Below are 18,051 nucleotides of genomic sequence, written 5' to 3'. Positions count from 1 at the left end.
ATTTCATTTTGTATATTGTTGAATCTTTTTGAGTACCTACCATAATCTGCCTTTTTACGAATGTATTCACTGTTATAGATGTTCATTTTTACTTAATGGAACTGTAATTAATCTCTTTTTTTTATTGTACAGAAATTTACAGCAACAATGTCAACACCAGATAAGAAGGCCTCACAGAAGATTGGTTTTCGATTACGTAACTTACTCAAGCTTCCCAAAGCACATAAGTGGTGCATATATGAGTGGTTCTACTCAAATATAGATAAGTATGTATCGTGGCTCATATCACAAGTATCATTTGAACCAAAAGTTTAAGATTTTCAAATGTTAAAAGCCTCAACCTTTTCTAGAGGTCTATTTTGATTCTATTTTTTTCCTGAATTTCTTTTTCTATTCCTCATTCTAGTTTGATCCATTTCCGTTTTTCATAGTTTTCTTCCCTCCTCCCCCTTTTGGGGAAGAAGTTGTTATATGTTTTTCTGAAAAATCAAATGAAAGTATAATCTCCATATTATAATTTACAAAGACTATGGAGTGGAGATACCCTAAAAACAAAGCACCATTATTTGCAGTGAATGGGACTTGTTTTATAAATCTTGAGATTTTAAATGCTAGTATAATAGAGAAACAGTTATTAATGGTAAAAGTGATTCAGGAAGATTTTTAGGAGTCTTTCTATTTGGGGGATGATATTCATGCATTTTAGTTATACGTAAATGTTTAAGTAGAACATAGTAAGAGATTTGGGTGAAATCCAATTATTCAACAACAGAATTTATTGAGGAAAAATTCTGATTTCTCATCCACCACAATCTAATCTTATCTAATCCATGCCAGTCAGTGGTGCTTGCTTTGCTGACTGCTTATCTTTATTACCTTTCTCTGCTTTCACCAGTTGCCTACTCTGAACCTTGTGAATCTCATGAACATTCATATTTAAGCCCAAGATATTCATATGTCATTGCTGAGACTGGTTTCCCAAACTCATGAATAAAATTGTTTTATTTTTGTCCACAAATTTTTTCGTAGGCTTAAGAGAGCTCTCAGGGTGTCCTAGTATGATCCGAGTTCTCGATTTCCCTAGAACTAATCTAACCCTCTGGAGTCCCCCAGTTTTCTAAAACTGATTTACCCTCAAAGAGAACTCCCTGGTGATGGTATTACTTTTGGGACAAAGATACTTTGTAGCTACATTGTTTATCCTCACCAGATATAATGGTAATGCCAAGATAGCCTCTGCAAGGATAGACTCCTTTAGGAAATTTTTAATAAAAATCAGTGTCTTTTGGAATCTCAAGCACAGACAGTGTTTCTTGAGTAACTTTTACACATTATTTGTTTCGTAAATGCAAAGGATTTAGTTTAATTTTAACACTTGGAATTTGTGTCTGTTTTGGGTAGAAGTGAAGGTTTGGCATCTTGTGATTAATATGTTGAAAATTGGAATGCATATTTTGAATTTTATGGCTCTTAAGTAACACCTTGTATATTAACCATTAAAATACCATTTCTGTTTTACAGACCACTTTTTGAAGGCGACAATGACTTCTGTGTGTGTCTAAAGGAATCTTTTCCTAATTTGAAAACAAGAAAGTTAACAAGAGTAGAATGGGGAAAAATCAGGCGGCTTATGGGGAAACCACGGAGGTAAAAATAATGTTTTTATTTAAAATAAAATTAATAAATTAGTTGGTAGTATCATTACCATATTGACTTTTTCATCTTCAAAAGGACTAGTACCAAAACACAACTTTCCAGAATAGTTATATGTTTAATATATCCTACTGACCAACATTAATGTAGGTGCTTTTTATACTTAGGCATCTTGTAATTAAATGCACAATTTCATTTTTGTTCAGGTCACAGGCTTTGAACATAATTTTGTTATATTATCTATGCTCCACTATGTTCCAAAAAATATTTAAGAATGCACTAAAAGTCATTTAATGAAGCTATAAGGTTATGCATACATTGTTATTACCTTTTGTAAAACTCTTTTTATCACCTCAAGAGCCTTTCCACAAATGCATGTTTTACTTTATATAAAAACAAATCAAGTGAATATATCCAATATGTTACTTCCTGAGAATTACTTTTTGTGTTAAACTGCTTTTCCTTTTCTAGTGTTATCTTGCTTTCTTAACACATCAGAAAACCTTATATTACTTTTGAGTGAAATTTTGCAATATACTAGATCATTAGTCTCATGTCTGTCAGCCTAGTAAAAGCATGTGTAAGACTTTTTCAGTTTAAATGGTGGGGAAATTCAGAGAAGACCTGGAATTATAAAGTGACTTGGACAAGTAGGTATGGAATTTAGTTTTCATGATTTCTGTAGATGGTAATGAAATTCAAGGAGAACTTTTCATTGAACTGGTAATATTTTATTTTATCCCTTGTATTAAAAGATGACATTGCTGCTGATGTTTTAAATATTTCCCTCATTTATAAGAACAAATCAAAATGTGATATGTTAGTGTGTTTCATATAGGTAATTTATGGTCTTTGGTAATTACTTTAGGCCATTTGGGTGCTTTTTGCTGTGACTTTACATGTTTGAGTAAATTAAGCCACACTGTTTCTAATTATTGTCAGAATGAGAGTCCCTCCTTATTTTATTGTTTAGTTATAATTCTGCAGTTTGTTTGTCATCATAATATTTCTCTTATTAATTTATCCTCTTATGTTACCATAACATTGTTGAATTTTATAGTCCTTTACTTCATCAAGGTAAATTAATAGTTGAAATGAAGTCTTTATTTTCAACAAAAGTTTATAGTTTTTCTTTTCTCTGAGGAGGTTGAGGTACACTACAAATTATTGATACAATATACTTTTCCAAATATCCTAAAAAAAAGTAAAATAAAATACCAAGAAGGAGCTTAACAGGAAATGTGCAGGATACAAATGAGGAAATGGGAAGACATAGATGATCTTGGATTAGGATACTCAGCATTCTAAAATCAGTCCCAATAAAAATATCAGGAGGCCCCCCCCTTTTTTTTATTTTAAACTAGATCAACTAATTCTAAAATTCGCATATAAGAGGAGAAATCAAACAGGAAGATCCAGGAAAATTCTGAAGAAGCAAAGTAATAAAGGGAGACTATGTAGTCTCATACATACATATGTAGTACGTATTATCACCTATTAAAATAGATATAATGTGATCATAATCAAAATGGTGTTGTAGTGGTACATGCATAGAAAGATGAACTGAAAAGGAGAGAAAGCCCATGAAACTAACACAACATTGTAAATCAACTATACTCCAATAAAATTAAAACTAAAAAAAAAAGAGAGAAAGTCCAGATAGAATCAAAGATGTCTACAGGAATTTAATACATGATAACAGTGGTTGCATCTCAAGCACATAGGGGAGAGAGGGGTTAAGTTACTTGTTTAATGGATACTGAGACCACTCTGAAGCAATCTAAGAAAACACAAGTTGGTTTCATACCTCATACCTTAGACCAGGAAAGATTTGAAAAGGATCAGAGATTCACATTTTTAAAATGAAACAGTAAAACCACTAGGGGAACCTGTAGGAGAGTTTTGCTTAATCTTGAATTGGAGAAGATCTTTCTAACAGGCCCCAAAGCTAGGAACCATAAAAGAAAATATCAATAAATTTGACTTCATAAAAATAAAAACATTTTGCATTGCCCCTTACAAAAAATCCATAAACAAAGTCAAAAGACAATAACAGAAATATTTATAATTCTTATCACAGACAAAGGACTAATTTCCAAATATATGAAGAACTATGTATGAATCAATAAAAAAAAGTCAAATAACCTATAATAAAAGTGTCTGTTTATATGACAGTACATGAGAAAGGAAAAAGAAATGGCTCTTCTGAACAGATGAAAACAGTTCAGTCTTACTCATAGTGAGAAATATAAAATAAAATATACAATCAGAATACTGTTTTTTAACTATCAGATCAGTGGAGTTCATAAAGTTTTAATATGTTGGGTTGGCAATGGTGTGGTGAAAAAGTCACTATTGGTGGTGAGAGATTAAATTTATATAACCTCTGTGGAGGGCAATTTGGTAATATCTGTCAAATTTACAAATTTCCATACCCTGTAACCTAGTACTTCTGCGAATTTACATCACAGAAATACTTGTACATGGGTAAAATGACATGTACAGTATTATTTGTAGAAGCAAAAGATTGGCAAAAACCTAAGTGTCCATAAATAGAGGAATGATTAATTAAAGTATGGTACCTCAAAATAGTAGAAAACTCTGAAATCATTTAACTTAAAATCAGAGGAAGTTGGACTTCCCTGGAGGTCCAGGGGTTAAGACCCTGTGCTTCCACTGCAGCGGTCGCGGGTTCAATCCCTAGTCAGGGAACCAGCATCCCTCATGCTGTGTGGTGTGGCCAAAAAAAAAACCACCAAAAAACAGAGGAAGTTTCTAATGTACTGATATAGAAGTGATTGCTGAGATACTTTAAGAAAGCAAAATACACAACAGAGCATATTGTAGCTATTTGGGGAAAATAAGAAGGGAACATAAGCATTTTTTGCCTGTGTATTCCTAAAGTATCAATGAAGGACATGTAGAAAACTCACAGTCATGATCCGATGGAAGACAGGAAACCGAGGGACAGAGGTATTAGAGTTTCCAGTGCCTTTTGAACCTTTTAAATTAGAAGCCTATGAATGTATTGACTATGCAAAAATACTATTTAAATAAAATTTGATTGCTGAAAGTGTATATTATATCCAGAATGTATGAAGAACTCTGAAAATACAGTATTAAGAATCAAATGGGAATTCCCTGGTGGTCCAGTGATTAGGGCTCCATGCTTCCACTGCAGGGGGCACGGGTTTGATCCCTGGTTGGGGAACTAGAATCCTCATGCTGCACTGCACAGCTGAAAAAAAGAAAAAGAAACAGCCCATTTAACAAATTGGCAAAAGATTCGAACAGATGATTCACCAATGATGTAAGAATATCAAATAAACCAATGAGAGGATATTCAACATAATTAGTCATTAGAAAAACGCAAATTAAAACCACAGATTTTCTAGTTGAAAATTTATTAGACTAAGCATACCACATGTTGGTGAGGCTGTGGGGAAACTTGAACTCTTATACACCGCTGATGGGAATATAAAATTGTATAACCACTTTGAAAAAACTGTTTGGCAGTTCCTTTCTTTCTTTTTTAAAAGACTTAATTTTTTAAAAGTCGTTTTAGGTTTACAACAAAATTGAGAGGAAGATACAGAGATTTCCGGTTTACTGCCCCCCCCACATACATAGCCTCGTCCGCTATCAGTGTCCTCTCGCAGAGTGGTACATCTGTGACAGCTGATGAGCCTGCACCAACACGTCATAACCACCCAAAGTCCATAGTTTACATTAGAGTTCACTCTTGGGATTGTACCTTCTGTGGGTTTTGACAAATGTTTAGTGACATATCTACCATTATTATATTTTACAGAGTAGTTTCACTGCCCTAAAAATCCTCTGTGTTCTACCAATTCACCCCTCTCCCCATCCCCACAACTGCTGGCAACCACTGATATTTTTATTGTCTTCATAGCTTTGCATTTTCCAGAATGTCATATATTGGGATCACACAGAATGTAACCTTTTCAGATTGGCTTCTTTCACTTGGTAATATGCATTCAGGTTCCTCCATGTCTTTTCGTGGTTTGATAGCTCATTCTTTTTGGTGCTGAATAATACTCCATTCTTTGGATGTACCAGTTTGTTTATTCGTTTACCTACTGAAGAACGTCTTAGTTGATTCCAAGTTTTAGCAATTATGAATAAAGATTCTGTAAACATCTATGCAGATTTTTGTGTGGACATAAGTTTTCAACTCATTTGAGTAAAAACCAAGGGGCACGATTGTTGGATTTTATGGTAAGAGTATATTTAGTTTTGTAAGAAACTACCAAACTGTCTTCCATTTTGCATTCCCACTAGAAATGAATGAATTCCTGTTGTTCCACATCCTCACCAGCATTTGAAGTTGTCCGTGTTCCAGATTTTAGCAATTTCATAAGTGTGTAGTGATATCTCGTTTAATTTGCATTTCCCTGGTGGCATATAGTGTGGAGCATCTTTTCATACGCTTATTTGCTAATTGTATATCTTCTTTGGTGATATTTGGATTCTTTGATTTCTTAAAGCGTTAAACACACATTGACCGTATGACCCAGCCCTTCCACTACTTTAACCAAGAGAAATGAAAGCATATGTTTGTACAGAAGCCCACACACAGATGATCATATCAACTTTGTCGTAATAGCCAAAACCTGGAAATAACCCATAAGTCCACTAACAGGTGAATGGATAAACAAATGGTGATATATCCATAGAATAAGATGTGTCACAATAAAAAGTAATGAACCACTGATACATACACCAGTATGGACAAATCTTAGAATAATTATGCTGAATGAAAGAAGCCTGAAGAAAGAGTATATACTAGATGATTCCATTTATATAAAACTTTAGAAGATAGAAACTTTAATACAGAAAGCAACTTAGTGATTGCTTGAGAAGTAGGAGTATAGAAATGGGAGGAAGCAAAGGAGGGATAGTAAAGTGGCACAAGGAAACTTTGGGGGGCTGATTGATGTTCATTATCTTGACTGTAGTGATATGGATGTATATTTCGTGGCCTGAAAGCTTTGTTCAAATACCTTTGGTTCATCCTAGAATTTGAAAATAGAAATAAGACAGGCCCTAAAGATAAGAGTATATTCAGTATTCATACTTCAAGACAGGAAATATGATTAAAAGTTTACACGGTGGAAAATCTCATCTTTAAGTCCTGTACAGATAGGCTCACTGGGTCACAGGGAAAATATCATGTTCTTTTGAATAGAGTATTGAAACTGAACGTTGTTCTTAAGAGGAGACCTGGGATCCAGGTGCAGTTTTGTCAAAGGATGGTGAACAAATCCTCCTGCTTTATAGGAAGGAATAATCTAGACTTACGTATCTTTCAGTCTTGCAAGGTTCTGTTCTTAAAAAGACAAAGGTAATTTACTTTGAAGAGAAAATTATTATTGCTAAGAACCCATTTTTAAATATAGTACTTAAAAGAATGAGAAGAATAAAGGGAGTAGTGAGATGAATGGTCTGACTTGAAGTTTTTATATAGGACAGTTATCAGTTTATATGATTTTTATAATTTATTCTAGATGTTCTTCTGCATTTTTTGAGGAAGAGAGATCAGCATTAAAACAGAAACGGCAGAAAATAAGGCTCTTACAACAAAGGAAAGTTGCGGATGTTTCACAGTTCAAAGATCTCCCAGACGAAATTCCTTTGCCCCTGGTTATTGGAACCAAAGTTACAGGTAGGTGAAGATAAGCTTATTACTATTTTGACTTGCAGTTTTTCACCAAGATAACGTTTATTAGACAAATGGCTTTTATATTTAGAAAGCTTAAACTATAATTCTGTAGCAATATTCTGTAGAGGTTACTGTTTCTTCATCTGTGAAGTCTGTTTTTTAAAGAAATTGGATAAAAGTGTACCTTTTCAAAGCAATGTCTGCCACAACATAAACTAAAGCAAACTGCCACAAAGATGAAATTTAAAATAAGTATAATGTTTAAATTTTAAACATTTTGAATTCTATTTTTGCTTCCACATCATTGATTTTCTTTTCTAACCATTTTTACCTGGTTAGTTCACAAACACCATTGTTCTTGTGATCTTTGGGTTTAGAAGTACTCCATTTCTAATGACTGAATAAAACTAAATTATTCAGTAGGTAGTTTGCTCGAAATTTTGTAAAGATGTAAATTCTGTCAATTTGTAGGTGGTGATTCTATGTGTTCACTTCAAGTTACAACACTGAGGGAAATTACCACCAAAACCTCAAGTTTAAGTTAATCCTTAATAATTTGGTGATCTAAAATTACAAGTTATGTAATACAAGAAATAACAAGGTGTTAAGTGGGTAGGTAGGGTAGTAATAGTACTGGAAGTGTTTGAAAAATGGTTGGATTAATCAGAATATTTTCTGGAGGAAAGGGAACCTTGAATTACATATTTATATTACTATTTTCTGGATATAAAAGTGGTACATGTTTCCATTATATTGTAAAAATGGGTAATGAAAGGAAAGGTAGATAATAAGGAAGAGACTGTATCATGCATATAAAATGCAGTTGGAAAAGAGAAGAATGCATTTAATCATAACCTACCATGTATAGAAGTTATAGATGATATATATGGTCTCTCTCTTAACAAAATTAGTCTGGGAGTGGGGGTGGAGATAGAGTGAGGGAGAGAGAGCATTCCTGAAAAAATATGTTAGTTCTGAAAACCCCATATAAATAAGTACAAAGTCTACAATATAACTACGAATCAGAGAAATGCTGGCGTGAATAGAGTGACACATAGACCCAGTTAGGGAATCCTTAAAAGTGAAGGGCTCCAGCATTTAAGGATTGGCCGTACTGTTTGATAAGACTGAAAATTTTACAGTGTCAGTAAGTAGGTACTCATGTCACAATGCAGAATAGGTGGGACTGGATGTGTCAAGATATGAGAAAAGTTTGTAGGAATCAACTAACTACTAGAGCTTTTGAAAGTTTCTGTTTGGTTTAGAGGAGGTGTCAGCATACAATAAAAAATTATGAAACCTATGAAGAAACATAAAAACAGGTTCTGAAGTAAAGACCAAAAGCAGTCAATAGAAAATAGATGCTGGGATGACTCAGATACTGGAATTAGTTTTAAAATATCTGTTATAAAACATGTTCAAGAACTTAAATGTAAATATGGTCATAATTAATGGAGATATCACAGTAGATAAATGGAAATTACTTAGATAAAACAATTTAAAATTGAAAAGTATAGTGTCTGAAAAGAAAAATCTGAATGGGCTTAAAAGCATATTGGAAACAGCAAAACCAAGGGTAAGTGAACTTCAGAATAAATCAATATAAATGATCCATTGTGAAAACATGGAGGAAAAAATGGAAAAAACATTAATAGAGCCTCAGAGACCTGTGGGACAATATTATGCAAATAACATACATGTAATTAGTGTCCTTAAAAGGAGAAGAAAGGCACAATGACATGTGGGGAAAAAAAAGACAAAAGATTTGATTTTTTTTTTTCTTCCAGTTTTTTTGAGATATAGTTGACATACACACTGTAAAGTGTAGTTCATAATGATTTCACTTGCATCCATTACATTTCCCGACCTTGGAGAAGTGGCCTTTTGTAGGAGACCTACTGTGCTTCCCAGCAGCACACTCCCCTCTGGTCACCAGAGCTCTGTGCTCTAGGGGTGCCCCCCGTGTGGGCTGCCTGGGTCCTTCTGTTGTGGTGGCCTGACTACTTGTGGGCAGGCTGGTAGGTGTGGCTGGCCCTCCTTCAGGTTGCTTGCTAGGCCCTGCCTCGTGGAAGTCCTCTGTCTGTGGGGGGGGGGGGCACAAGGTGGCTGGCTGCAGGCGTGAGTGGGGGTTCCTGGGACTAGTGCTGGCCCACTGGTGGGCGGAGCTGGGCTCCCAGATCTAGTGCTGGTGGGTGGGCCAGTTCCTGGCATGGCTGTCTGTAGGGGCCCGGGATATCCCAAACCTGGTTATCAGCCTGATGGTTAGTGGAGCTGGGTCCTGAGGCTGCTGGCTGAGGGGCCCAATATGTCTGATGGCCTGCTGTCAGCCTGCTGGTTGGCAGGCCAGAGCCCCCGGTATTCCCTGGGCTAGTGTCCCATCACTGGTGGACAGGGGCAGTTCCTGGGGCGGCTAGCTGAGGGGCCCAAGGTGTCCCAGAGCTGGCATTAGCCTGCTGGTGGGCGGGACTAGGGCTCAGTGGGTCTTGGAGCTAGTGCTGGCCTGCTGGTCTGTGGGCTGCATCCAGACACAGCAGGCTATAGGGCTGTGGTGGTCCTGGGGCTGCTGTCCACCCAGTGGTGGGTGGGACAGGGCACAGGGGATGAGATCCCTGCGCTGGTGCCGGCCCCCTTGTAGGCAGAGCTGGGTCCTGGGTTCTCTAGCCGCAGGGCCTGGTGTCCGCCCACTGGTGGGCAGGGCTGAGGCCCAGGGGGTCCCCAGGCTGGTACCCACCCACTGGTGGGTGAGCCCGGGCCCTGGGGCTAGTGCCGGCTCACTGGTGGGTGGAGCCAGTCCCAAAGTCTCTGGCTGCAGGGCCCTGGAACTCCCTGAGTTAGTGCGTTGGTCTCTGGTGTGCAGGGCCAGGACCCAGTGGCGGGTGAGGCTGATCCTGGGGCTAATGCTGACTCACTTGTGAGCAAAGCCAGGTCCCAGGGTCTCTGGTGCAGGGCCCTGGGGACCTGGGACTAGTGAGGCTCGTTGGTGTCAGAGGCCGGTCCTGGGCCCTCTGGTGGATAAGTCCAGGTCCTGAAGCGGCTGTGGGCTCAGGGGCTCCCAGCCGGCCAGCTGGTGGGTGGGGCTGTGTCCCCGCCCAGCCAGCTGCTTGGCCTGAGGTGCCCCATTACTCGTGCAGACAGGCCGGTGGGCGGGGCCGGGTCCCAGCCCTAATAAGCTAGAGGGAGGGTTAAAAAATGGCGCTTGCCAGCACCGGTGCCCTCATGGTTGAACAAGCTCCCAGAAATGGCTGCCACAAGTGTCTCTTTCCGCCCGGTAAACTCCACTTGGCTCCTGCCTCTCAGGGAGGCTCTCCAAGATCAGCAGGTGGGTCTAACCGAGGCTCCTTTTGAATTACTGCTTCTGCTCTGCGTCCCAGGACTTGTAAGATTTTGTGTGCACCCTTTAAGAATGGAGTCTATTTCCCATAGCCCTCTGGCTCTCCCGAATGTAAGCCCTGCTGGCCTTCAAAGGCAGGTGTTCTGGTGTTTGTCGTCCTAGTGCAGGACTTCCAGTTTGGAGAGCCCCACGTGGGGTTCAGATCCCTTGCTCCTTGGGGAGAACCTCTACAGTTGTTATTATCCTCCCCTTTGTGGAGGTATTGTTCTTGACTATACTGTGTCTCTGCCCCTCCTACCTGTCTGGTCGTGGTTCCTTTGTATCTTTAGTTGTGGAAGATCATTTTTGCTTATCTTCTGGTCTTTCTCATCAATAGTTGCTCTGTAAATAGTTGTAATTTTGGTGTGCCGATGGGAAGAGGTGAGCTCAAGGACTTCCTACTCCGCCATTTTGGCCACCTTCCCCAAACTCGATTTAAAAAAAAAAAAAAGTACAGATCCACAGTACTCTAAACCCCAAGCCATATAACCCACGTGTAGACAAAACCCATAATTAGACACAATACAGAAAAAATACAGAGTAAGTCTTGAAAGCATTCATTAGAAAAACAACATTATATGAGGAACAGTGATACAAATAGCAGCTGACTTCTTACGGGAAAAGAACACTAGATGTTATGTCAAATGAACTTTTTAGATTGAAAGGATATGATACCAGATGGAACCTTGACTACAGAGTAACAGCACCGGAAATGGTAAATATATGTGTAAAATGGAACTGTTGTGTTTCAAGTTTCTTAAATTTGTAGTGAGAGTATACAGTATTAACTGAAGTAGAGTGTAATAAGTAAAGAGTGAATATTATAATCCCTAGAATACTGAGGTTCAGAAACCTTAGTGTGTGTCAGATCACCTGGAGGGCTTTAAAAAGACAGATTACTGGCCCCCACTCCAGAGTTTCTGATTCAGAAGGTCAGGGGTAGGGCATGAGAATTTGCATTTCAAGAAGTTTCCAAGTGGTGTTGGTGCTGCTGAAGTGGGGCCGTACTTTGAGAACTAGTAAAGGAATTACTTTTTAAAAATCTTTTATTGAGGTAACATTGGTTTATAACATTATAAGTTTCATGTGTACATTATATTTCATCTTCTCTTTACATTACAGCATGCTTACCACCAAAAGTTTAGTTTCTGTCTCTCACCATACAGTTGATCCCCTTTACCCATTTCACCCTCCCCTGTCCCACCCCTTCCCCTCTGGTAATCACTACTCTGTTTTATGGCTGAGTAGTATTCCATTTACGGTAATCACTGCTCTTTTTTTACCGTGGAGTAGTATTCCAGTGCGTGTGTGTGTCTGTGTGTGTAGCATATCTTTATCCATTCATTCATTGATAGGCACTTAGGCTGTTTTCATATCTTGGCTATTCTAAATAATGCTGCTATGAACATAGGGGTGCATATATCTTTTTGAATTAGTGTTTTCGTATTCTTTGGATGAATACACAGAAGTGGGATAGGTAGATCATGTGGTAGTTCTAGTCTTAATTTGGGGGGGAATCTCCACACTTTTTCTCATAGTAGCTGCACCAATTTACATTCCCACCAACAGTGTATGAGGGTTTCCTTTTCTCCCGTCCTTGCCAACCCTTGTTATTTCTTGCCTTTTTGATAATAGCCATTCTAACAGATGTGAGGTGATATCTCACTGTGGTTTTTTTTTTTAATTGAAGTATAGTTGATTTACAATATTGTGTTAGTTTCAGGTGTATAGGAAAGTAATTTAATTATACATATATTTTTTCAGATTATTTTCCATTATAGGTTATTATAAGATATTGAATATAATTCCCTGTACTGTACAGTAAATCCTTGTTGCTTATCTATTTTATGTGTAGTTTTGTTAATCCCATACTCCTAATTTATACCCCCACACCTCCCTTTCCCCTTTGGTAACTGTAAGTTTGTTTTCTATGTCTATGAGTCTGTTTCTGTATGGTATATAGATTCATTTGAATTACTTTTTAGATTCCACATATAAGTAATATCATATAATATTTATCTTTCTCTGTCTGACTTACTTCAGTTACTATGATATTCTCTATCCATGTTGTTGTAAATATTTTACTCTTTTTTATGGTTCAGTAATATTCCTGTGTGTGTGTGTGTGTGTGTGTGTGTGTGTGTTTTATACATATATATAAAATCTCACATCTTCTTAAAGTAATCATCTGTTGCTGGGCACTTGGGTTGTTTCCATGTCCTGGCTATTGTAAATAATGCTGTTATGAACATTGGGGTGCATGTATCTTTTCGAATTAGAGTTTTCATCTTTCCTGGATATATACCCAGGAGTGGGGTTGCTGGAATATATGATAACTCTATTTTTTGTTTTTAAAGAAACCTCTGGACTGTTTTCCATAGTGGCTACACCAATTTACATTCCCACCAATAGTGTATGAGGGTTCCCTTTTCTCCACACCCTCTCCAGCATTTTTTATTGTAGACTTTTGATGATGGCCATTCTGACCCATGTGAGATGATACCTCATTATAGTTTTGATTTGCATTTCTCTAATAATTAACAGTATTGAGCATCTTTTCATGTGCCTGTTGGCCACCTGGATGTCTTCCTTGGAGAAATGTCTATTTAGATCACCTGCCTATTTTTTTTTTAATTTATTTATTTTTGGCTGCTTTGGGTCTTTGCTGCTGCACACGGACTTTCTCTAGTTGCGGCGAGTGGGGGTTACTCTTCATTGCGGTGCGCGGGCTTCTCATTGTGGTGCCTTCTCTTGTTGCGGAGCATGGGTTCTAGGCGTGCGGCCTTCAGTAGTTGTGGCACGCAGGCTCAGTAGTTGTGGCTCAAGGGCTCTAGAGCGCAGGCTTAGTAGTTGTGGCCCACGGGCCCAGCTGCTCCATGGCATGTGGGATCCTCCTGGACCAGGGCTCGAACCCGTGTCCCCTGCATTGGCAGGAGGACTCTTAACCACTGCGCCAGGAAAGTCCCCTGCCTATTTTTTGATTGGGTTGTTTTGGGGTTTGTTTTGTTTTGTTTTGATAGTGAGTCATTGTGGTTTTGATTTGCATTTCCCTAACAATTAGCGATGAATATCTTTTCATGTGCCTGTTGGCCATCTATATGTCTTCTTTAGAAAATCACCTATTCAGCTCTGCTGCCCATTTTTTAATTGGGTTGTGTATCTTTTTGTTGTTGAGTTGTATGAGTTCTTTATATATTTGGGATATTAGCCAATTAATGGATATATGATTTGCAAATATCTTCTCCCATTTGGTATTTTGTTTTTTCATTTTGCTGATGGTTTCCTTTGCTGTGCAGAAACTTTTTAGTTTTATATAATCCCATTTGTTCAATTTTGCTTTTGTTTCCCTTGCCTGAGGAGACATATCCAGAAAGATATTGCTAAGATCATTGTTACAGAGCATACTGCATATGTTTATTTCTAGGAGTTTTATTGTTTGAGGTCTTGCTTTCAAGTCTTTAGTCCATTTTGAGTTGATTTTTGTATACGATGTGAGGTAGTGGTCTAGTTTCTTCTTTTGCATTTGGCTGTCCAGTTGAAGGAATTACTTTTTAAAAAGTGTTAAGAGGTATACCTAAAAAGCCAATAGAGGAATTAAATTTGACAAACTAACAAATACTCAATTAAGTGAAAAGATGACAGGAAAGAAAGAACAGAGGAGTAGAAAATAAATAGCAAGATGGTAGACTTATATCTAGCCCTTTTAAAATTACATTAAATGTCAGTGAACCAAACACTACACTGTAGAGCTTATCAGACTGGATTTATTTATTTTTTTAAAAAAAATGAAGTCAAACTCAACTACAGTTGACCATTGAACAACATGGGTTTGACGGGTTTGAATTGTGTGAGTCCATTTATATGTGGATTTTTTTTTTCAATAAACACACTGGAAATTTTTTTGGAAATTTGTGACAACTTGAAAGAACTTGCAGATGAATTGCTTAGCCTTGAAATACTGAAAAAATTTTAAAAGTTAGATGTGTCATGAATGCATAAGATATATGTAGACATAGTCTATTTTATCATTTACTACCATATTTTATGGTAGTAAAATTTATCAAACCTTACTTCCACAAACACAGTCCATACATTTGCCATTGAGAGAAATGCAAGCAAACATAAAGATGCCATATTGAATCATAGCTTCATAAAATTAACTGTAGTATACACTGTACTACTGTAAAAATTTTGTAGCAACCTCCCGTTGCTGTTGCAGTGAGCTCAAGTGTTGTGAGTATCTGCTAAAAATGCTGTGTGACAGTAATCATTTCCATGTGATCAGTTCATCTCCAGTAAATTGCATATCATTGTAAAAAGTGATCTCTTGCAGTTCTCAAGTATTTTTCATTGTGTTTAGTGGAAGACCATAAACCATGGGGCCCATATGAAGTGCCATAGTGATGCTGGAATTGCTCCTAAGAAGCAGAGAAAAGTCATGACATTACAAGAAAAAGTTGAATTGCTTGATATGTACTGTAGATTGAGGTCTTCAGCTGTGATTGCCCACTATTTCAAGATAAATAAATGAATACAGTGTAAAGACCATTGTAAAGAAAAAAGAAAAGGAAATTGGTGAAGCTATAGCTGCAGCTATGCCAGCAGGCATGAATACCTAGCACTTTTTTGAAATATCTTTTTATCTCATAATGAAAATACAGCTTTTATGTGGGTGCAGGATTGATATAAGAAAGGCATACCTATGGACTCCGATATGATTTGAGAAAAAGCAAAGTCATTTATATGACGACAAAGCAAAAGGGAGTGAAGGACCTAAAGCTGGATAATTTAATGCCAGCAAAGGATGGTTTGATAATTTTAAAAAGAGGTTTGGCAGTCGGCTGGGCGCTGAGGGGTCCTGCAGACTGAAGACTTAAATCCAAGATCATGGCAAAACATCTGAAGTTCATTGCCAGGACTGTGATGGTACAGGAAGGGAAAGTGGAAGGTGCATACAGGACCCTAAACAAAATCCTTACCATGGATGGGCTCATTGAGGACATAAAGCGACGGCGATACTACGAGAAGCCTTGCCGCCGGCGACAGAGGGAAAGCTGTGAAACCTGCCGGCGAATCTACAACATGGAAATGGCTCGCAGGATCAACTTCTTGATGCGAAAGAATCGGGCGGATCCATGGCAGGGCTGCTGAGGCCTGTGGATAGGAGGCCCCATGTGAAAATCCTTATCCAGCTGTCTCCACTTCTTTTCTTTCTCCCACCCCATTTTCTCTTACCTTTCTTACAATAAACTCAATCACATATATGCAAGAAGGCCTGCATATATAGAAGCAATCCCACTAGTCAGCAATGGACACTTTCTTGTATTACGTCAAAGAGAAACCGAGTCCAAAAGTAGTCTGGGAGTAGAATGGTGGTTGCCAAGGGCTGGTGTTGGGAGGAGGGGAATGGGAAATTATTGTTTAATGAGAGCAGAGTTTCAGTTTGGGAAGATGAAAAAGTTCTGGAGGCGGATAGTGGTGATACTTGCACAACAACGTGAATGTACTTAATGCCACTGAACTGTACACTTAAATGATTAAAATGATAAAAAAAAAAAAGAGGTTTGGCTTAAAAAATGTCAGGATGACAGGAGAAGCAGCTTCTGCCAACCAAAAGGCAGCAGACAGCTTCCCAGATGCCATTAAGAAAGTCATGGAGGAGAAAGGATATCTACCTGAACAGGTTTTTAATGCAGACATAAGTGCCCTATTCTGGTAAAACAAAAAACAAAACAAAACAAAACAAAAAAGCGTTGTTAGTAAGGAAGAAAAGCAAGCACTAGGATTTAAAGCAGAAAGGGTGGACTTCCCTGGTGGAGCAGTGGTTAAGAACCTGCCTGCCAATGCAGGGCACACAGGTTTGATCCCTGGTCCGGGAAGATCCCACATGCCACGGAGCAGCTAAGCCCGTGTGCCACAACTACTGAGCCTGCGCTCTAGAGCCCACGAGCCACAACCATGGAGCCCACATGCTGCAACTCGTGAAGCCCGCACACCTAGAGCCCGTGCTCCACAACAAGAGAAGCCACCACAGTGAGAAGCCCACGCACCGCAATGAAGAATGGCCCCCGCTTGCTGCAACTAGAGAAAGCCCTTGTGCAGCAACAAAGACCCAACGCAGCCAAAAATTTAAAAAATAAAAAAATAAAGCAGAAAGAGATAGGCTAACTACTGTTTTGCAAATGCAGTAAGGTTTATGATCAAGACTGCCCTTATGTATAAAGCTGCTAACCATAAACAACAAGGTCCTACTGTATAGCACAGGGAACTGTATTCAATATCCTGTGATAAACCATAATGGAAAAGAATATATTTTTAAAAAAAAAGAATGTCTATGTGTGTATAACTGAGTCACTTTGCTGTACAGCAGAGATTGGCACAAGATTGTAAATCAACTATACTTCAATAAAAAATTAAATTAAATTAAAAAAAAAAAAAGCTGCTAACCTTGGACCCTTGAAGGGAAAAAATAAACACCAGCTGCCCGTCTTTTGGTTGTACAGCAAGAAGGCCTGGGCAACAAAAATTCTTTTTCTGGATCAGTTCCATTGATGGTTTGTCCCTGAAGTCCGGAAGTACCTTGGCAATAAGGAACTGCCTTTTAAAGTTCTTTTGGTATTGGACAATGTCCCTGGCTACCCAGAACCCCATGAGTTTGACTCCAAAGGCATTGAAGTGGTCTACTTACCCGCAGACAAAACATCTATAATTCAGCCTGTAGCCTTAAGTACCTTTAAAGCTCATTACACATGGTACTCTGTGGAAAGGATTGTCAATGCTATGGAAGAGAACTCTAATAGCGAAAACATCATGAAAATCTGGAAGGATTCTATCACTGAAGATGTCACTGTTGTTATAGGAAAAGCCTGAAAGAGCCAGTCAAGGAAAGAGATTATAGAGATGGAGGGGAAAAAAAAAAAAGAGGTTGAGGGTGAAGGGCTTCAAGACACGGATATTTTCAAGAGCTAATGGACACCATAACCAGAGGAATTAACAACACAACTTGATGGAGATGAGTGCTTCTGAATCAGTGCCAGCCAATAAAGAAGCAGACATAGAAGATGCAGTGTCAGAAAACAAATTGACATTAGACAGTCAGGGAGAAGACTTTCAAGTTTCAGGACTGCTTTTGGTTTTTTTTATAGCATAGACCCTTCTATGATAGGGTCACTGAAACTAAAGCAAATAGTGGAAGAAGGATTGGTACCATGTAGAAACATTTTTAGAGAAATGAAAAAGCAAAAAGTCAAGTAGAAATTATGATGTATTTCCATAAATTCACAGTAAGTGTGCCTGACTGTCTTCCCTCCCCTTCCACCTCCTCCACCTCCTCCACCTCTGCCAC

The 18,051-nt window shown here is 38.2% G+C and overlaps 1 protein-coding gene and 1 pseudogene across 5 annotated transcripts in view; both read left to right on the top strand.

Annotated features, from left to right (window-relative positions):
- Positions 1 to 18,051, top strand: part of LIN9 (lin-9 DREAM MuvB core complex component) — a 103,301-nt gene that overhangs the window by 20,820 nt on the left and 64,430 nt on the right. For all 4 annotated transcript variants that reach the window (XM_082426854.1, XM_082426856.1, XM_082426855.1 and 1 more), the window contains 3 exons: positions 133 to 266; positions 1,522 to 1,647; positions 7,182 to 7,339. In XM_082426854.1, the coding sequence (XP_082282980.1) occupies positions 133 to 266; positions 1,522 to 1,647; positions 7,182 to 7,339 (418 nt within the window). The remainder of the gene's footprint in view (positions 1 to 132; positions 267 to 1,521; positions 1,648 to 7,181; positions 7,340 to 18,051) is intronic.
- On the top strand, positions 15,119 to 15,978 carry LOC309644489 (small ribosomal subunit protein bS21m pseudogene; annotated as a pseudogene). The gene has a single exon. The product of its transcript is annotated as a small ribosomal subunit protein bS21m pseudogene (transcript).

This window comes from Balaenoptera physalus (assembly GCF_965194825.1).
Source record: "Balaenoptera physalus genome assembly, chromosome: 1".
NCBI lineage: Eukaryota > Metazoa > Chordata > Mammalia > Artiodactyla > Balaenopteridae > Balaenoptera > Balaenoptera physalus.
Note: the sequence above shows the minus strand (reverse complement) of the source record. Positions and strands in the feature narration are given on the sequence as shown.